Consider the following 21,846-nt stretch of genomic DNA (forward strand, 5'->3'; position numbering starts at 1 on the left):
CCAGCTGTGCCCTGTGGAACGATCTCTGACTTGCCTTTTGAAACCAAGCAGGTTTCCAGCTGCCTGCATGCCTTTAATTAACAGGAGATGGCCTTTCAAACAGCTTAGAAGACTGGAACGGCGCATTGCCGGAGCGTGGTTTTGAAGGATGATTAAGGGCTGTGCTCCTTTTGCCTCAAATTCACCCTGCAAAGCAGGGGCTGAGAACATAAAAATAAAACAACATGAAATAACATAACATAACATAAGATAAACCAAACCAAACCAAGCTATAAAATGAACTGAGTTCTGACTGGACCAAAAAAAAAAGCCAAACAGGGAGTACAGTTTTCCCTTCTTCCTGCGTGCAAGCAGCAGGTTGGCCAAAGTTTTCAGGATAGCTCTGGACACATTTAATCCTGAATAAGATCTGACAAGCCCAGTTTTGGCTGGAAGCTGGGTTTCCACACCTAGCAAGTCAGTCCACGAGGAGATTAAATGCAGCAAGAGCCCTGATAGCTGCGTTTTGAGACGCTGCCGCAACACCATCGAGTCAAAATGTTTGACCTCTCTGTGGAATGTTGATGTAAGATGAATTGTTGATTCTATGGACTTACTCAGGAGGCAGTAATGTGATTCATGTCATCTGACTGTCAACAGAAACCATTTACTCTTGTATAACAGTAAGCTAAAAATGCTTCTTCACAGCTGAGTGTTTTTTTGACTGAAAAAGGAAATTGTACACTGAAGAAGTGAAAGCTTCTCTCTGGAAAGCAGAGCTCGGGGTGATCCAAACAGTCATCACAGGTCATGATTATTTAGGTGCTTTGATTTATGTTAGTTCTGTTTACTTCCCAACCCTTTCCCTTCTACCCCAAATATTTTGCTGCACATCTCTACACAAACTGAAGTACTCCATTATGCTTGCAGCAATGTTGACATGGGACTCTGGAGGGCAAGGAGCCACCTGAACTCTTGTGTTTGGTAACTAGCAAGCAATCAAAACATTGGAAGTGAAATGCACTAGAAAACCCCAGCCCAAACAAACCAGGAGGTAAACATTTCCACCACCTGCCTCCTGCTTCATTAGCAATCTCTGACACTGGTGTCAGCATCTCCAGACCCTTTCTAAGAATATTCTGGCCATCATTAATGCACAGCTGTTAACAAGCTGCCTCTGGAAACCTCTCGGACACTCCTTTAGCCTACTGAGCAGGTTTTGGTCTGTAACATTAAGAGGAGACAGGATGTGAGGCTAGCTCTTGTTTTCCAGCTACTGAATTGTGAGTTGAAGGAAGGCCATCCATGTACTGACACCTGCTAACAGCATGAAATACAGCAAAGGACAGCAAGGAGGGACTGAAGCTTCACGCTTTTCCTTCGCACTCTGTGATACTTGTCTAGAACAGAACTCTAAGTAAAATCCAACATAACAGGGTTCCTGCTCAAATCTCAGCAATCTCTGTTAATTCAGAGCCCCCTTACAAATAAAGGCCTTCGGCATACACCGTTCCCAAGGCTCCCACTTAATGAAAGCAGGCTTCACATTAACGCAGGGTGCTGCTGCACCCTCCTTCCGAAGCCGTGTGTACTCCATGCAGAAACAGCAAGGCCACAACATATCCTGGAGTCAGACCATGAAGTGACCAGCAAACAGGAATTCAGATTTCTGGATTGAGCTCTTGAAAAAGTTGGGGTCAGTCCACAAAAACCCAGGGTGTCCATCCATAACAGACTATAAACCAACAAACAAACATAACAGACATGTGTCTTTAAAAATAAACAGCAACAAACAAACCAAAACAAAGAACCCAGGTCGACCAAGTGCAGAAAACACTCAAGCTGTCATTTCAGTTGCCTTATTTATGAGCCACTGAAGAGTTACATGATTGCTCTCAAGCACGTGGGTGAACTGGCAGGGTTCACCTCCCATGTGAACCAAATGAAGGTATGCAGATGATGAAACCACATCCGGGCAGACACAACTGCTGCTATTGCTTTTCGTGACCGTCTCAGAATGGAGTGTGCAGGAGTGACAGTGCTCTGGAGGCATGTGCATGACTGGTCCAATCCTAGAAAGCTGACTCGGCCCCTCCCTGTGACCCTCCCCTGTAGTTAGTGTTGGATCTCTCTTTGCTTTTCAAGACTTCACCTCTTCGCAGTCTTGATCGGTGGAAAGCTCCACGTCGGACAGTCCAACCTCCATTGCCATAATCAAGGAGATATCTGAATCACTGCTGACTGCTGGCTCCTGTTCATCTGAGGGCAGAGAAGACAGGAAAAGTACATTATGGTCATATCTTTCTGTCAGCACACCACTAAGCACACAGAGGTTGCACTTAGGTTCCAAACTTGGCTCTTATTCAGTATCTGTCTAAAGCATGTACAAGAGAATCAGAAAGTTCAAGCCATTGGTAGTGAGAAACACACTGCAAAGGAACCTGGATGGTAACACTTTCATCTCCTCCTAATCCTCCCAGTGCTCTCCATCCATTCCTTTCATCTCCACAACTGCTCTCCCACCACCTGGCACTCCCCATGTCCTTTCACTTCTTCAGTCTGGCATCATCCTGCACTCCCCACAGAGACAAGACAAAGTCACAGGGACTTAGCTGGCCCTCAGGAAGGCATTTCTAGCAGGAAAGAAATCTGCTTAAACCCTCATAAGTATCAAAACCTCTGTTAGTGGAGACTTTTAAGAGAGTGCTAGGCTAATGTCTGGAAGGAGCAACATGGGTGTCATTAGTTCTGCCCCAGTACTCAAGACCAAGTTCCCTGCCTTCTCAGATGCCTTCTCTCAACCTTTTCCAGCCTCTTTTCACTTCAACCTTTCCTCTGACTCGAAAATCCCTGCAGGTTCTTATCCAGGCTGAAGGGATCTACCTTGATGCACCATGCTCCCAAATATAGTAAGAGACTGATAAGGTCTTTTGCCAAACTGCAAATCCCATCCAAACTGCAAGCACAGGAGGAGTGACTTGGTTTTGACCTCACAGCATTACTACCTGTGTCTTTAGTAGCAGATGGAGCCAGCAAAAGGAGCCAAAGAACTGAAGGCTCATTTTCTTTGGAGAACAATCAGGAGAAGCAAAGCACACAGGACCTCTGGGGAGATTTTCAAAGGCACCAAGGTCCCATAGGTGGTTGAGCCCCTCAGAGAAACAGTGGATGGTTCATAATTTCGAGTGGTTTAATTGCCATGATGGTATTTACACTGCAGCAACACAAAGTATTTACATCTGTGGCAGTTTTCCCTTTACATATTGTAGGGGTTGGGTTTTTTTTTTTTGGACAATAAAAGCCAAGCTTGATTGATGCTAAAAACCCTGAAAGTTGAATTAGCAAGCAAGAAACATTACAGCGGAGCCAGGAAAATAATAACTCCTCAACAGTTTAATTATTCACTTGAAGCTAAGTGAGCACAATTAGTCTCCTCTCAAGAGCTGCATGATTTTTAAATCTGTTTCAGAGGAAGAAAAACACAACCCCAACAACAAAAACCCTCCAACAACCCACAGATACTTAGTTGTGCTGTGATTAGACTTCGTGCTCTGCGAAGAAAGCTGGAGTGGGGTCTGCATTATTCAGCCTCAAAGAGCCAGTGTTTTTCCTTTGCAGCCCTTCTTCACAAATTTCACCCTGGATTATTTTTGTGCTTTCTTGATTGCAAGGTAAATAATTAATGCACACAACCGCTCTACGTGTTTTGTTCCCATCGGTGTGACAGCAAACGTTCCAAGGCAGCGCTTCTGACTAGAGGTGTCGCACAGGGGAGGTGAAGAAGTACTTATGAATGGAGTGGAATGGAATGGAATAGAATAAACCAGCTTGGAAGAGACCTTCAAGATCATCGTGTCCAACCTATCATCCTACGCTACCTAATCAACTAAACCATGCAACCAAGCACCCCATCAAGTCTCCTCCTAAACACCTCCAGTGATGGTGACTCCACCACCTCCTTGAGCAGCCCATTCCAATGGGCAACCACTCTCTCTGTGTAGAACTTCCTCCTAACCTCCAGCCTAAACCTCCCCTGGTGCAGCTTGAGACTGTGTCCTCTTGTTCTGGTGCTGCTTGCCTGGGAGAAGAGACCAACCCCCACCTGGCTACAACCTCCCTTCAGGTAGTTGTAGAGAGCAATAAGGTCACCCTTGAGTCTCCTCCAGGCTAAGCAACCCCAGCTCCCTCAGTCTCTCCTCACAGGGCTTGTGTTCCAAGCCCCTCACCAACTTTGTTGCCCTTCTCTGGACAAGCTCCAGCAAGTCAACCTCCTTCCTAAACTGAGGGGCCCAGAACTGGACACAGGACTCAAGGTGTGGCCTAACCAGTGCAGTGTACAGGGGCAGAATGACCTCCCTGCTCCTGCTGGCCACACTTCCTGATGCAGGCCAGGATGCCATTTGCCCTCCTGGCTGCCTGGGCACACTGCAGGCTCATGTTCAGCCTACCATCAACCAGCACCCCCAGGTCCCTCTCTGCCTGGCTGCTCTCAGCCACTCTGACCCCAGCCTGTAGCTCTGCATGGGGTTGCTGTGGCCAATGTGCAGAACCCGGCACTTGGATGTGTTCCAGCTCATGCCGTTGGCCTCTGCCCATCTGCCCAGCCTGTCGAGGTCCCTCTGCAGAGCCTCTCTGCCCTCCTGCTGATCAGCTCCTGGAATGGAATGGTATCTCCTGCAGATTTCAGTGGGCTTCAATTACAGTGACCTGCTAGATCTAAAGAGTACAGACATGCATCACATGCACCTTCAACTGGAGTGGTAACAGCTCCCTGGGCCAGAACAGTGTGGTTCCAGACCACCAGGCTGTTTATCATTCCTCTAATAGGATTCTTAATAAAACAATGAGAATGATGCTTTAAATTTTGACCTCAGAGGAAGTTTCTATTTGCATGGCAGATGCTTAGCCATGTTAAACAGCCCCGTGGAGCACTCTTGAGAGAAAGGTGATTGTCATCTGAAGTAGCTGTGCTGGGAAGAAGGGTTTGGCTGAATGGCGACAGCCACACACACACTGAAGAGGCTGAGCTGCTAACACCCGACGTCAGAGCATCAGATGAGAGGTGTTTATGGTGCTGAGGTGTTATTTCAAGAACTGTTGTTTCTCTGAGGGTTACACAGGAGAATAAGAGCTGAGTTCAAGACAGATAGAGCAGAAGCAGGTTTACAGCTCACCTACCTACTGCTGAACCTGTGTACAGGAGCACTTGCTTTCCAAATCAGCAAGCCTGAGCTTTACTTCAGAAATCCCAGGCGATTATTCAAGTTCTTGGATCCCAGCCTTTCCAAACCATGGCTTTGTAGCTGGGTTTCTTTGGTACTGAAATACCAATCAGTAGGAACAATGAACAGAGGATCCTAAAAATGCCCATGCCTATGGCAGTACTTTTCCAAGGCTCTGAAGGCACCTAGAAATGTGAATGCTCCACCTTCCCTGCTGGCTGACAGTGCAGTGGTTCAAAATCCTACAGCTACATTCTGCTGCTTCACCTTGGACATCACCATCCCTTACACCTTCCCTTTCAGGGAAGGGCTCAGCACTGGTATTTCTGTCTTATTGTTCTCTACAACTACCTGAAGGGAGGTTGTAGCCAGGTGGGGGTTGGTCTCTTCTCCCAGGCAAGCAGCACCAGAACAAGAGGACACAGTCTCAAGCTGTGCCAGGGGAGGTTTAGGCTGAATGTTGGGAAGAAGTTCTTCATAGAAAGAGAGACTGGCCATTGGGATGTGCTGCCCAGGGAGGTGGTGGAGTCACCATCACTGGAGGTGTTTAGGAAGAGTCTGGATGGGGTGCTTGGTGCCATGGGTTAGCTGATTAGATAGTGTTGGATGATAGGTTGGACTCAATGATCTCAAAGGTCTCTTCCAACCTGGTTAATTCTATTCTATTCTATTCTATTCTATTCTATTCTATTCTATTCTATTCTATTCTATTCTATCCTATCCTATCCTATCCTATCCTATCCTATCCTATCCTATCCTATCCTTTGGAAGATGCAGACAACACAAGGGAATGAATGCATCCCTCAGCATTACATGCTTGTTCTTATCAACAGGAGTCTCACTACTGACCCCAACATGCACAGGACGAAACTCTGGAAGGCTGCAGAAGTTACAGCGGACACAGATCAGCTGTAGGTAACTCTGGCTGCAAGGTCTACAAACTGCCTCACCGTGGCTCCCACACACAACACAGGCTTTCTAGACTGTGATGGTGTGGTTTGTTCTGCCAGCTGCTCCATAACGTGAGCCAGCAGAGTTACTGACATTTGGTAAAGGCAAGCAAACCTCAGCTGAGCTGCAAGTGCCAGGAGCTTAGCCTGCATTTTGCATCCCTGATTTTTAGGTCCTGTTTACAATGACAAAGCCACACATCTACACAAGATGCTTGACTCACTCTTAGGAACTTTAGTGACCTTTTTGCAAGTTTTTTTGGAGTTTGGTGTTTTTCCTTCAAGCCCTGAAGTCAGGTGAGGAGCTCAACTTTCAGTGAAGAGCTCAGCTTCCACTGAAACATAAATGAATCCCAAGAAGTAAAAAGGCAATAAAGACTTCAGCAAGCCATACACCTAAATTCTAGACAGCTTTTATGTTGGAATGAGTATCTGCCTTGTGATTTTAGATGTTTGAGGCTGGCAATCCTGACAAACAGCACACACTCCATACTTGCACTGTGTTTTACAGCACTTTGATGCCACAGGCATAAAGCCTTTTGCTTAATGAAGCAAAAGGCACATCCCAAGCTGCGTTTCAGCCCGAGTGCTAGTGCCTACAGCAGGCAACTGTAGCCCTCACTGCTGCATTCCTCTCATGTCAGCGAAACACAATACACCACAGCACGCTGCCTGCTTCCAGACAGACTTTTTCCACTCACTTATATTCCCTGACACACATTTGAGAGGTGCAATAAAACAAACTCTTTCTCTAGCCACTGTTGCTTTAAATTCAGTTGTGCAATCACCACATAGATATGGAACTGCCCTACACAGTAGTAGTGCAGCCCTTACTTGTTGTAGAGTTCCCTAAGTGATGTTTATACCTGAGCATAATTTGCAATCAAACTGGGATGAAAGCTGCTAATTAGTCTGGTGCTTTAAAAGGAAGTAAGAGTGCACACTGGTAAGAGTTAGCTGCTGCTACTCCTAACACTTTGAGTAATCCTCTAGTTGCACACTAATAAATATTCCAAAAGAAGAAGGTCAGGGGATGGGTTTCTAAGAATTTGATACTCTTTGCAAGAGTCTTGGGAGGGACCTAAGCACTCAGCACTGTGTGAACAGTGCACATCTCCCATGTGTAGGTAAGCACAGAGGCATGGGCTCAAAGCAAGCTGCACCGGCAATGACCCACTCGAGGGCGAGAAAGGAGCTGACATAACTGTGGTGAGTTTTGCACTCATGGAGGTCTCACTCCTGCTCACCACTCTGCTCCCTCCCAAAGAGGCCACTGTGCCTCAGCATCCCTAGGGCATGAACAGTGTTCCATGGGACTCTCCTACAATTGCTCCTGCTTGCCACAGAGGCTGAGATTTCCCCCAAGCTCAGGGAGCTGGAAAAGCTGCAGAACCCCATGACTGGACTAAAAAGGTCCATTAGCAATCTGCATCCAGGCAATCAGCAGAACAGTAAGAATACAATAAAACATTATACAGCAAAGACTTCTCAGCACTGAAGGCATATACATTTTGTCTAAGATGCCAGGCTTCTGTCCTTCTCTGGATCTTCAGGTAGCTCTCTGCTCTGACACACAGTTGGAGTAAGCAGAGCAGTATCGATTATTAGGTGTCAAAGGAGAGCAGCCACCAAGTGTGTAATTCATCTACTCAAAGTGTAACTAAAGCCAGCAATCTCCTGTGCTTGTGGATTAACAACATGGGCCACAGCAATAAACCATTCAGCTGGGACTCAGTCTCCCTTCCCTCATTTATTATAGAACAGAATAGAATAGAACAGAATAGAACACAACAGAACAGAATAGAACACAATAGAATAGACTAGACTAGACCAGACCAGGTTGGAAGAGACCTTGGAGATCATCGAGTCCAACCTATCATCCAACACCATCTAACCAACTAAACCATAGCTCCAAACACCTCATCCAGTTTCTTTCTAAACACCTCCAGGGATGGTGACTCCACCACCTCCCTGGGCAGCACATTCCAAACGCCAATCTCTCTTTCTGTGAAGAACTTCTTCCTAACATCCAGCCTAAACCTCCCCTCCCAATTTCAGGTTAAATAAAAAGTCTAAGTCAGTTCTTCACCCAATTCACTCACCAAAAAGTCCCTTAGGCCTAGACTGAACTAAAGTCACTACTGCTGTGCAGTCCTGAGCACTGTCACCAACACTTCACGTGCAGGTACTACCCTCTGATCGCTTCTCTTCCTCTTCCATTTAATTTCTTGGTGTGCTGACCAAGTTTCTGACCTGGCTGAAGTACAGCTCACAGGATCACAAGATGTTAGGGGTTGCAAGGGACCTCTGAAGATCATAGAGTCCAACCCCCCTGCCAGAGCAGGGCCATAGAATCTAGCACAGGTCACACAGGAACACATCCAGATGGGTCTGGAAATTCTCCACAGAAGGAGACTCACAGAATCACAGAACATTAGAGGTTGGAAGTGACCTGCAGAGATCACTGGGGCCAACCCCCCTGCCAAAGCAGATCTGTGCACCAGCAGCGTGACAGAGCCAAGAAGTGGAAGTCCAGCTCTCCTGCCCTAGCACACCCTTCTGATCTGGAGTCAGATCTGCTGACTTAATTTTTACTTGAAGTCTGAAGACTACCTTGGAAACCTATTTTGCTAGCCTAGCAGCTGAGCAGGCTGGCTCAGTCACAAAGCCAGCACTGCAGCCAACTTCAGGACAAAAGCAATCAGCAACAGAGAAAGCAGGGGAGGGAACCCCCCTTCCACTCGACAGCTGCAAGCTATCCCTGTGGCACCATGATGCTGCATCTCGAAACCATCAGGTGTGCATGGGGACTACTGTTGCATGTAGTTTTCTCAGCAGGTGCTAAACAACCAGGGCTCCTTGGTGTTACTGCAAAACAAAGAGCATTGAGTGGTAAGGTTTAAAACACTTGTGCTTCCTGAGAGAACTGGAAAGTGATTGGAAAAGGCCTTTAAAATCATCCAGCCCGAGCATTCTCCAACTCTACCAGGTCTGGTGCTCCACTCTGTCCCTTAGCAACACACCCTTCTATTCCCTGGGGAGCCTGTTCCAGTGTCTGAGAACTCTCTCTGTGAAGAAGTTTATTCTAATATCTAGTTTAAACTTCCTCTGGTGCAACTTGAGGCCATTTCCTCTTGTCCTATCACTTGTTACTAGGGACAAGAGACTGACATCCACCTGGTTCCAACCTCCTTTCAGGGAGTGGTAGGCAAGGTCTCCCCTCAGCCTCCTTTTCTCCAGACTAAACAACTCCAGTTCCCTCAGCTGCTCCTCACAAGAATTGCTCTCCAGACCCTTCACCAGCTTCCTTGCCCTTCTCTGGACTCACTGTGGCACCTCTATGTCTTTCTTTCTAGCAAGGGCCCCAGATTATTACTATATTAATGGTGTGTAAAGTATATGGCATGGATTCTTCCAGCAGCCAAGGTAAGAAGTGTGGAGAAACATTCACCCTTTGAGCAGGGAGCAAACACCTGCAACCCCACCACCAGAAGGGACAGCAGGTGTGTGACAAAAGGAGAGCTGATGCTGGACATACCATGGTCTGTAGGCAGGCTGACATGATAAAGAGACTTTTACACCCAAGCAATACAACCACACAATTTAATGGAGTGGATCTCAGTTTCCATGGCCTGTACTGGTGACCACTATTGTGACTGAACTTCCTTATTTATACCTTAAACCCCTGTGTCAGCAGTGTGCCCTGCTTCCTGCAAGCCTGAAAAGAGAAGGAAATCACAGCCTGACTCAGCCACAGGATATGCTGCATTGAATCAGCAACAGTGTAGTGCTCACAGGAACTTTAGTTCCCTTCTGCTCCTAAGGAACATAAGGAAGAACGATCATTTCACCACACAGATCACTCAGAGCAGTCCCACTGGAGAGGTGTTGCAATACCCCCAAGCATGGTACCACATTAAACCAGAAGACTCAATGTAAGCTAGTGGTTTCCAACTCCTGCTAAGTTTTGAATGAGTTGGAAGACCTCCTGCCACTCACCCTGACTTTGTCTGACACAGCAGCATGCACATGATTTTCAAAGGTGTCTCTTTAAATACCTTTTACTGCATAAGCTCTCACCCCCCCCACCCCCGGGTCTCTAGCAAAGCACAGCACTGACAAATCATGGACTGCATTTTCAAGAGCAGTTACAACAAACATCCTTGTGCAAAGACGTCAGAAAACCTCCTGTGCATACCTTAGAGGCTTTAATGAGAAATCACACAAGGGGGTGGCTGAAGAGCTCATCAGTGGTGGAATTACTTGAATGAAGTGCATGTGTATTTTGTTTCCTTCCCTCACTAGGTCCTGCCTTCCTTTCCAATGCTGCTAACACCAGGCTCCACCTGAGATCTCCAGGGCATTTCCACAGAAGAACAGAACAGAACAGGACAGAATAGAACAGAATAGAACAGAACAGGTTGGAAGAGACCTTTGAGGTCATCACATCCAACCCATCATCCAACACCATCTAACCAACTAAACCATGGCACCAAGCACCCCATCCAGTCTTCTCCTAAACACCTCCAGTGAGGTGACTCCACCACCTCCCTGGGCAGCACATTCCAATGGCCAATCTCTCTTTCTGTGAAGAACTTCTTCCTAACATCCAGCCTAAACCTCCCCTGGCACAGCTTGAGACTGTGTCCTCTTGTTCTGGTGCTGGTTGCCTGGGAGAAGAGACCAACCCCCACCTGGCTACAACCTCCCTTCAGGTAGTTATAAAGAGCATTAAGGTCTGCCCTGAGCCTCTTCTTCTCCAGGCTAAGCAACCCCAGCTCCCTCAGCCTCTCCTCAAGAGGAGCAAGTCATTAGCCCAGCACTTCCTGGGCTCTATCATGTTGAGCATATTGCTAGGAGCCTCTCTCTCACCATGCATGTTGGGGAGGGGGATGCTGGGCTGAAACTTCTTTCCCTTAGAAATGTCTGCAGTAAAGATGTCACCCAGGGATGTCTTCTCAGTTGATATGGAAAAGAAACAAATGCACAGAGTAATGAAGTCAAAACAGAAAAATCCCACAGTGGTGGTGGAGGAACCCATGCACTTGGTATGTCATTTTTCTGCAGTCACTAGCAAAATACAACTTCTAACAGTGCAATTTTTGCCTGAAGGGGAAAACCATCTGCCTTTTAGTTCAGTAGAAGGAAAAAGCACGCCTGAGAACGAGCGTGGCTCTGTTGCAGCAACAGCTTCAGTGCCTGAGGCAGGGCACAGCTGTGGGACCACCATGCCTGCCAAGTCTGGGCAGATTAGTATATGGCATTCAATGGTCATCCATCCACACAGCCTCAGTGTCCTCTGTGCCACCCAGGGGCTGCCCACAAACACAGACACCTGCAGAGGCGTTTGTGGTGGTGGGACATTGTGTGTCACACTTCTTCCCCCCCCCCCCTCTCCTCTGCTAACTGGCAGCAAAATCAAGTGTCTTGCCTCCCACCAGCCACATGTGGACTTGCAGGACCTGACCATTTCTACTCTCCTCTCACATACTCATGCTCCTACAGGACTGTCAAGGGGATGAACTCAGAAAACTGGGAGAGATTTGACCAAACTACATTAGACAGGTTAAAGATCAATAAAAACAGAGAAGGTGTGACAGAAACAGCACAGCAACCCAGAGAAAACCTGTTCTTGAACTTCCCTCAGTTTAGGAAAGATATTGAGTTGCTGGAAGGTGTCCAGAGAAGGACAACAAAGCTGGGGAGGGGTTTGGAGCACAGCCCTGTGAGGAGAGGCTGAGGGAGCTGAGGTTGCTTAGCCTGGAGAAGAGGAGGCTCAGGGCAGACACATTGCTCTCTACAACTACCTGAAGAGAGGTTGTAGCCAGGAGGGGATTGGTCTCTTCTCCCAGGCACCCAGCACCAGAACAAGAGGACACAGTCTCAAGCTGTGCCAGGGGAGGTTTAGGCTGGATGTTAGGAAGAAATTCTTCATAGAAAGAGAGATTGGCCATTGGAATGTGCTGCCCAGGGAGGTGGTGGAGTCCCCATCCCTGGAGGTGTTCAAGAAGGGATTGGATGTGGCACTTGAAGCCATGGCTTAGTTAGTCATGAGGTGTTGGGTGACAGGTGGGGCTTGATGATCTCAAAGGTCTTTTCCAACCTGGTCAATTGCATTCCATTCCATTCCATTCCAGTCCAGTCCAGTCCATAGCCACATCCTGTAGATATACTCTCTGTGCTATGTCAGGATGGGCACACAGGTGAATAAGACTTTTCTTCTGTAGGGAGGGGATGGCTCAATTGGTTAACCAGGCTTTTCCTTTCTTTTTCAAATGCCTACACAAAACACTTTAGAATGATAATTAAATAAGAAGATCCTGTTTTCCACACAGAAGAAACAAATTGAGTCATTTATATGTGCATGAGCAATGAGGAAAAATCATGGGACAAACTGATGTGCCACCCCTTAGTTTCATTAGGATTGCAGCAGGGCTTTTCTTTTTTAGACTAAATTCTGGAGGCTTTCAAAGTAACATATTTGTCTAATTTGAATCTCATCCCTATGGGCTTCTTGCAACATTCAGACAATCCTCTTATGAGGCCCCTAGAATAATGGAAAAATCCTGCAAGGAGGCTTTCTTTAATATCCAGTTTCACAGCATCCTTACATCAGGAAAATTTACCCTGATTAAAACCAGCATACCCTCCAGTTCCAGTGCTCTGCCTTCAGCTGCACTCTTGGTAGGTATTTGGGTCTGATCCTCTCTCATACACACACTAAGGACAGCTCTGACCTTCACTGAGCACTTGCAGCTACTTGAGTCACCACCAACTGCTTGAGCTACTATAAATGTCTCCTTTAAAATAAGCAGCCTGAAATGCTTCAGTGTTTTCAGGTTTTTCATCTTCTCTGGAGTCTGAGAATGCTGTTTTAAAACAACAACAAGAAAGGGTGGATTGTGCAGGAACCAGGCTTTGAAACAGCTTCAGCAGAGCAATTTCTTTAACGCATGCAGGATTGCTCTTTACTTGAAGAAGGAAGCCTTAGGAGACTCTCACTGGATGGAATGTCCTAGGTAGCTGAGTCTACTCTCCACTATTGTAGTGGCTGCCCAATATAATCCCTTTCATATTTGCTAGCAATTAGCATCACTCACTCCACAAGCTCCCCAGCTACTCAGTTCATCTCTTTGCCAGTGCAGAACCACAGCCAGATGTCAGTTGAAAGCTCTAATACCTGGTTTTCAAAAGAACCCTTCATGCAACAGCAACCCACAGAGATTTACTTCTGGTTTTTCACATCCAGTGATGATAGATGAGTTCAGCTGCTCACACTCCTTTCTCTTAAACCTCACAACATATTTTACATTCCAGTGTAATTATGCAGTTTTTGAACAGGAATTATTCCAGCTCTGATCCTTCCTGCAGCCTCCTCAATACCTTCACCATCAGCAATGTTCTGTCTACAGTTGTGGACAGTTCCCTGATTGAAAAGCAAATCTGACCATGGCCACAAAGAGGAATCTCCCTAGCAAAATGGGAACTTTTGCACTTAAGACTTCCTGAAATGAGGGCTTCCCACTGTCTGGATAATCTGTGTAGCAGGAAGGGCCCCTGTATCACTGGGCAGTTGTAAGCACAACAGGCTGTGGGCTGGCATTTTGCTAAGGGTGCAAATTGACTTAAACTGCTGCTGACATTTATGGATTGGCAGGTGGGATATGACATTGTCAGGCACTGCTATGGTCTATAAATCATGTGTAACTGTGAGTGAGTGCTGGCAGGGAAAAGTGAACAGAATAGAATAGAATAGAATAGAATAGACCAGACCAGCTTGGAAGAGACCTTAGAGATCATCCAGTCCAACCTATCATCCAACACCATCTAATCAACTAAACCATGGCACCAACCACTTCATCCAGTTTCTTCCTAAACACCTCCAGTGATAGTGACTCCACCACCTCCCTGGGCAGCACATTCCAATGGCCAATCTCTCTTTCTGTGAAGAACTTCTTCCTAACATCCAGTCTACACCTCCCCTGGCACAGCTTGAGACTGTGTCCTCTTGTTCTGGTGCTGGTTGCATGGGAAAAGAGACCAATCCCCACCTGGATACAACCACCCTTCAGGTAGCTGTAGAGAGCAATAAGGTCTCCTCTGAGCCTCCTCTTCTCCAGGCTAAGCAACCCCAGCTCCCTCAGCCTCTCCTCACAGGGCTGTGCTCCAAACCCCTCCCCAGCTTTGTTGGCCTTCTCTGGACACCTTCCAGCAACTCAACATCTTTCCTAAACTGAGGGGCCCAGAACTGGACACAGGACTCAAGGTGTGACCTAACCAGTGCTGAGTACAGGGCAGAATGACCTCCCTGCTCCTGCTGGCCACACTGTTCCTGATCCAGGCCAGGATGCCATTGGCCTTCTTGGCCACCTGGGCACACTGCTGGCTCCTGTTCAGTCTACTATCAACCAGTACCCCCAGGTCCCTTTCTGCCTGGCTGCCCTCTAGCCACTCTGACCCCAGCCTGTAGCACTGCCTAGGGCTGTCGTGGCCAATGTGTAGAACCCGGCACCACACATTAGTACACACTACACAAGTAGATCTACGCAGCCCAAACAGCTCACAGTTTGCAGCAGGAGTGCTTCCCAGGACTGCCTGCAAACTTCTGCACAGAGAAGAGTAAATCAGGGGGTTTGCCTGCTTGTTTTTGATGAGAAACATGCCTCTTTCCATGAGTTTAGAAATTAAAAGGGAAAAACAAACCAACCCAACCCAAACAAACAAAACGACTGAAACCCAAACCACCACAGGGTCAAACCTGTTTCCTCTTGGAAATGTAAAACCTCCTGAATATCCCTTTGGATCTCCTTTAGGTTGCTTTTAAGGTTTGCATAAAAGGATTTAGCACTAGTTTTGAGGTAACCAGAACCATTCTTTGGGAGGTAAAAACTGGCACAAGCATGTGCAGAGAGGATGAAAATCTGACCAGGAGCTATGCAGAAACACTGCATAGCTGGACAAGAAATGCCCCAAATGTTCTTGTTTCTTGCAGCAGTGCACCAGACAAAAATCCTAAGAAGCCAGGCTGTGTATATTGATGCACATTCACAGAGCAGCACCTGGGTACACAACAACAAGCCATGAAAAGCATTCAAAAAGCAAAAGGTCAACAGTTTATCTCCTGGTATATTCATTTAAGACATTTCAAATCACTTGATGCCAGCTTCCTTTCAGTTGGAACATTTGTTTGACAATGCTGCAATAGCTCAACATTTTCCACTAGAAAAAAGTACATCTTTGATCTGCCAGGCCAGGCCTGCCACATTCAAACCTTGCTTCAAACTACATTTATACAACCAGCTTAGGTAATGAAGCAAAAAAAACCAAACCCAAATGAACAACCCACCACAAAGCCACCAGTCCTTACAAAACCTGAAACAAACTAACAAACATTCTGAGTCAGAGGTCTTAAACTCATTTAACATGAGCCTCCCTCTGATCCTGTCTTCTTCCTGTCTCCCTTTCTGCCTAAATGGAGCCTTTATGAGACAGAGCACACAGTTTCACTTGATCCAACTCGACCTGAGATATGAAACCAGGTTTTGCCTCACCAGCCTAATGCAGGAGTGCAGGCATGCTCCTCCCCTATCTAACCAGCTCCTTTTGCTGTCCTTGCTTGTGGCTCACACAACTAACAGCACAAGGGAGCTCCATTTGCTGCATGCTCCCCTCCCCAGGTATTCATTAATGCATCAGTGATGCCAGTGTGCACAGTGCTGAGTACAGCCTGAGCACCTTCTTCAGGGCACCAGCCGTGTCACTGGAGCGGCAAAGACGGCATCAAGTTGGGTTAGAACACGACCATGAGGGTCCTATTTTCAGCATCCCTAAATGTTCTTCCATTAATTTGAGTTACCTTTGCAAAGGTCATAACACTGCAGGAGCACTGAGGCAAATGTGCACTTCATTATGCAGCGATGGAACCAGAACAAAATAGGTGTGAGCAGAAACAAGGGTGAGTGCTGCAGAAATGGGAGTGCCTCCTGCATCTCAGCTTCATGTTTTCGCTCTCTCATAGGCACAGCTGCCTCTTCCCCTCCCCCTCCCTAAATTTATTAGGTTTGCTTGCTTGCTTGCTATAATCTGCTCCTACCTGTGAATTTTCCCATCTGCTACTGTCTGTACACAACGACTGGCAGAGCAGAGCCTGACCCTGGCAGGGGTCCCTGGGGTCTGAGCTGTACAGGTGAGCATTACTATTGCATTGCTCATGTGTCTGAAATACTGGCAGAGACCAGCAGCATTAACCCTGGCATCCTGCCTTTCCTCTGTCTGCATGGCTAAAGAGCTGTTGCTCAGTCTCACTTCTTAATTCATACTTTCAGGTGCTGATCCAAGCTGGATCCTTGTGCCTCCTGTTTGTCTTAAAAGATGGAGAATCACAGTAGCACATTTTACCTTCAACAGCACTTCCTGATGATTTCAGGGGAGGCTTCTGTGCAAAAACTGATGGGAATAGAATCTCCACAGACATCAGGGATGTGACAATGAGTCCTAAATAATCAAGCAGATTGTATGCAAGATGCTGAACATCTCTTGCAAAGCAAGGCTTTCATTCTCAAGCACAAATCAAAGAGATCAGTTAAGTATTAAGCCATGTGCTCTCCCTGCAGCTCAGGTTTGTATTTTACTCTGCATTGTTTGGCCATTTTGCTTTACAAGCTTTCTGGTTCAATGTTGTTTGGCTTTTTTTCTAGCTGGCTGCTTAAGACAGTGAAGTATAAAGAAAGATATGAGCTACATTATTACTGATGCCAGTCCTCAGATCCCCTTTTCCCCTGCATGCAGTGCAATGCACATTCAGAGCAATTGGGAATGATCTTTCCAAGGACATGCTTGTGTGCTGTCACAGCTTTTACAATGACACTTTCCCTGAGTGTCACTGTCAGAGACAATAAATCCTTTATTGTCTCTTGTATTCACTGACCATTAATAAAATGTCTGTGTACTCGAATATGGGCATTCAAATGAGATTTGAAACATCAGGCTTACTTTGCCTTTGTGCTTATCCTGATTTCTGGGCAAAACAGACAGCTGTGTGGGGTCTAGCTGTGCTTGACATAGTCTGCTTGCTTTTGGCAACAGGAAGAAATCTGTCTTGTATGTCCTTCCCTTCTCGGCTGCTCCACATTTCTTTCCGCCTGTTGTACCAGCACAACTACTCTAGGACCAGGGACTGATCCCATAACAATCCCCAAACCAGGAAGAAACTGGTTAGCTTTTGGGCTGGGCTCACAAGGTGGCTGCACGACGGGAGGACAGTACAGATGTAGGAACTGAAGTAATCTGGGGCAGAGAGAGGCAAGCTGGTAGCTGCCATGGCATTTATACGGAAAGACTGATTTATAAACGGAGCTTTCACTACTGAAGGAGAACATTTTCTTCTAAATCTCTCCCTAGAGCCAATTATTAAGCATGTTTCTGCAGATCTGCAGCATTTTTGTCACTCTAGGTTAAGGCAGACTGGGCCACAGGCATAACTCAGTGTGTCTGCAGGCAAGAAGGGAGATGTGGGGGCTGATGTTTCCATCTTTGATCTGTACGCAGTGCAGACATGAAACAAACAAAGCATTAGACTTCCAATTTGCTCCTTGTTTCACAGCATTTCTGACCACCCCCTTTTGCAGTTTGCTGTACAAAAACACTTTGTCTCTATCTCACATCTCAACATATGGAAAGGAAGAGCAGTTTTGTAACAGGAAAACTTCACTGTCCGCATGCAGAGCCTGGCAGGAGTCTTGTAGGTGTATGCAATAATCCAGGGTGTATTTGTAGTGCCAGTTAGGTTTCACTTGGTGACTCTTTCAAACTGCTGCTGGCCTTTCAGACCACCAACACTATGCTGCCACTGGGGTGAGTCTCAAAACAATACCAGGACCTCGGCTCACAGGAATTTTCAGCCCATGACAACTATTTAGCACAGGCTTTTGCTACAGCCACCAAGGACTTATGTCATACCCTAGGCACGTGGGACCCAACCTGCTCAATCTTTAACTAGGTCCCATCAGAATTCTGTCTCCAGGACAGTGCTAGGTGTTAATGCAAGTGTTAATAACTTTCTCTATTAACTACTGCCTAGGGAGTTTCCTCACCTTTCCCTCCTCCTCTACACTCTGCCTAAAACCCCTCTATTAATAGCAAGAAGGAACAGTCAAGTGGTTGCAAGACAACAGTGGATCAGGTTCTTACGTACTTCCATCCCCTTCCCAAGGCTGATTGTTCTTCACAAAGACATTTTAGACATACACAGATCAAAATAACTACTTGAGAAGTTATATTATTAGAACTAATGAAGAGCTATCAAAGAGACTTAAAAGTGTCCTAACAGTCATGATGAGCTATACACTGGCAGGGTTTTATGGAAAGAACAAAGGCAGAGGCAGGAAAAGAACGGCTGGTACTCTCTAGATTGCCCACACTGCTGTACAGCCTGCCAAACTGGGTGGACTTTGCAGGTGATATGACACCCTGGGGGAGAGCTTTTGGTTTCTCATACTAAAACTCCTGCCCATGTTTGCAGTAGGATTATTTATGGATCTTCTTCCAACTAGAGAGACGGTGCTGCTGGGATTTCACAGAATCACACAATCAATAAGGTTGGAAGAGACCTCAGAGATCAAGTCCAACCTGTCACTCAAGACTGCTGTGGCACCAGGTGCCACATCCAATCCCCTCAAATCCCAAATCCATCTTCCACTCCTCCGAAGCTGATGTAGCTCAGAGCTCTTTCAGGTTCAGATCTTGGCCAAGTCCAGCTGGCACTCACCTTATCTGTAGAGCAGGAAACTCACTGAAATGTCCAGAAGATCTTAGTGCTTTACAGAACTCACTACCACAAACTAGGCAACACAGATTGCTCTGATGCATTATAGTGGCAAAGAACCCTTAGATTCTCGTTCTGCATACCCTCTGGAGAGCTCAAAAGTAATAGGGTGAAAGCAGGAAACTCAGCTGAGATGAATTCTTCTGTGTTTCACACTATTTTTTCACCCCCCTCACCTTTTTTTCCCCCCTAACTCCAGTTTTTCAATGTTTCCATCCACTCATTTTCAGTGACTGGATACAGAAATACCACATTGCAAGACACTCTCCCAGGATCCTGCACAAAATCCTACCACAGAGACCAAACAGTCACTAAGCCCAAATATTGAACAGACTTTGGGCTATGGATATGCCCAAGGGACTTAATGAAGACTTGAATCTTAGATCCTGGTAGAAGCCAGCTGAAAGAAACTGCTGGTCCATTTTTTAAGTGCTCAGTGCTACTACATAAAAGATACAAGGTTTAGCAAGGGACCCTAGGGACAGGCCCTCAAATGATGTCCCATCCAGATGTTCACAGTACACTGTGTTGCCCAGGGTCCCATGGAAAGACATTATCTATTCAGCAGCATGGGGAGAAAAAGGGAGGGAAAGAAGAGGAAATGTCTGCTGAGCAAACACAGGGAACTAAAAAGAAAAGCACTGGCTGAGCTCCAGAACTGAGAATCTGGCCCCACTGAAGAAGGTGGGAGCCTTGCCACCAGATTTCAATGGAGACAGAATTTCACCCAATGTGAACAGTACTCTGGAAATATCCTCCCTCCAGACACACTGTGGGAGCTCTTCTGGCTCTGAATGCTCACTGGAAGTACAGAAAGGGAAATTAAACCCAAACCAAGACAACAATACCAGAATGATTAATCAACAAACAAAAAGGATGCAAGAACAATTAAGCAAAAAGTATTGCAGAAGTGGGTGGAAAGAAAGCAAGGCCTTTACCTCCTGGAGCACTGAACTTTGCCAGGAGTAAGGAGGGAGGCAAGGACTCATGGTGCTGGATGCAGGGTGCCACATCAAGGCTGCACTGGAGGCAGTCTGCACAGATTCAGGATCCTCTAGCATGGATTTAGCCTTGGAGTATGCTCCCATCGCTAATGCTAGATAAAGAGGCCAGAACCCAGCAACTTCAGCAAAGATTCCTAGGAGCAATCATAGATTCATATTCATAGAACATCAGGTTGGAAGGGACCTCCAGGATCATCTGGTCCAACCTTTCAGGGTAACAACAGAGCTGAAATGAGCACATCCTAGCCCTGCACTCCTGCAGATGGAAATGCTGCTGACTGGAAGTTCAGCTGATACATTTTAGGAGATGCTAACCCTAGGCTCATGCTTTTGTTACACCCCGTGGCTAAAGGCTGTGTTCAGTTGCCTCTGCTGAGAATTTGGACCCCAAAGCTGACCAGTTCCATGCCTGAGAGTCAAAAGTGGCCTTGACTAACAGAGAGATAGAGAAACCTGGCTGGATGGTGGTGCAGGAGCAAAGTAGCATCTACAGTAGAATCCACCCCAGAAGGAACCTCTGGAAACTTCTTTTAGAGGCTGCTCAGGTTTTATCCCACCCCATGGCTCAAGTCTGTGTTCAGTTGCCTCTGGTCTCAGTTTGGACCCCAAAGCTCAGCAGTTCCATGCCTGAGAGTCAAAACTGCTCTTGACTAACAGAGAGGTAGAGAAACCTGGCTGGATGGTGGTGCAGGAGCAAAGTAGCAGAAAGGGCAGGCTCAGCAAGCTCTGCAGTTGTGTAACTGTGAGGAGTCTGGAAATGACAAATATTAAGCCTGAATACAATAAACAGACAATGCCGATAAAGCCCTATCCATATGACAGCTATGACCCAGTTATTTAGCCTGCAGTTGCCCTCTGATTTAATTAGCATTTGGTTTCTTACCACAACTACACACTACTCCTGGATGTTTCACTGGCTTAAGAGCTGAGCCTGCCTAAGACATGAAATTCTACCTTTCAGAGTGCCAGATCACCTCAAATCCACACAAGGCAGGTGGAGGGGCAAATTCCCATCTCTGCTGGAATTCAGCCTCTAACTCCCAAGCAAAATCCTCTTTGCTGCAGCTCTGCTGCAAAATGGGACCAAAGGGCTCTGTTTCTGTGAACACCACTTTGGATGTGGTGATGACAACAGGTAAATCTGCACACCCACCACTGAATAAGACTCAAGTATTGTATACCACTTCCAAGTGAGAAATCCAGATGATGAATCATGTCTACATATCAGTGTCTATGGGTGAGTGACAATAGCTAACCAAGTGTTAAACCAGAGATCCCCGAGTGACTGTGTGTGACAAGCACAGTGTTTGGAAGCTCTAGGATCCTTTGACCTTTTGTCAGGGCTCTTCCTTCTTCAGGAAAAAAAAGCTTTGAAAGGTCTGTTTCAGCCATCCTGTGATGGAGCAAGATTCACAACCTTCACAGAGCTCAGACCACCTACCAGTTTCCCCTCCCTGCTCTCTTCTCCCTCCAGCTATCAAATAACCAAAGGAAAACTCTTTTCACAGTCCTTACCCAGACCACACAGCCAGCCTCCTCAGGTGATGGAAACCTCTTGAAACTCCATGGTTTGCTATCTCATTACCTCTGGGCCTGGACATACTGCTGGTCTTGATCCAAGTTCCTTGTCCGTGGGGTCTGCTGTTAGCCCTCAGGACTGCCCACATCCTAGTGTCTGTTGCCCAGTGTTATTAATGGTATGGGGAAAACTAGAGGTCACCAGGGCAGAACAAAGCATCTCTGTAGGCCATCCACTACTCTCCTGGCTTGGAGCAAACTTTTCACCCAGTTACTTGGCTGGCCACTTGGAAAAGGAAGAACAAATGTGTTTGGACTGACACGGATCCTTCTGGAAACAGAACTGGAGG

The 21,846-nt window shown here is 46.6% G+C and overlaps 1 protein-coding gene across 1 annotated transcript in view; it reads right to left on the reverse strand.

Moving 5' to 3' along the window:
- Positions 1 to 255: 255 nt before the first annotated feature.
- The window catches only part of RNF150 (ring finger protein 150), a 136,931-nt gene continuing 115,340 nt past the window's right edge, over positions 256 to 21,846 (reverse strand). Inside the window, exon 7 of the mRNA XM_009896760.2 lies at positions 256 to 2,238. Coding sequence (XP_009895062.2) covers positions 2,120 to 2,238 — 119 coding nt within the window. The 3' untranslated portion in view covers positions 256 to 2,119. The remainder of the gene's footprint in view (positions 2,239 to 21,846) is intronic.

Source organism: Dryobates pubescens, chromosome 24 (assembly GCF_014839835.1).
Source record: "Dryobates pubescens isolate bDryPub1 chromosome 24, bDryPub1.pri, whole genome shotgun sequence".
Classification (NCBI taxonomy): Eukaryota; Metazoa; Chordata; class Aves; order Piciformes; family Picidae; genus Dryobates; species Dryobates pubescens.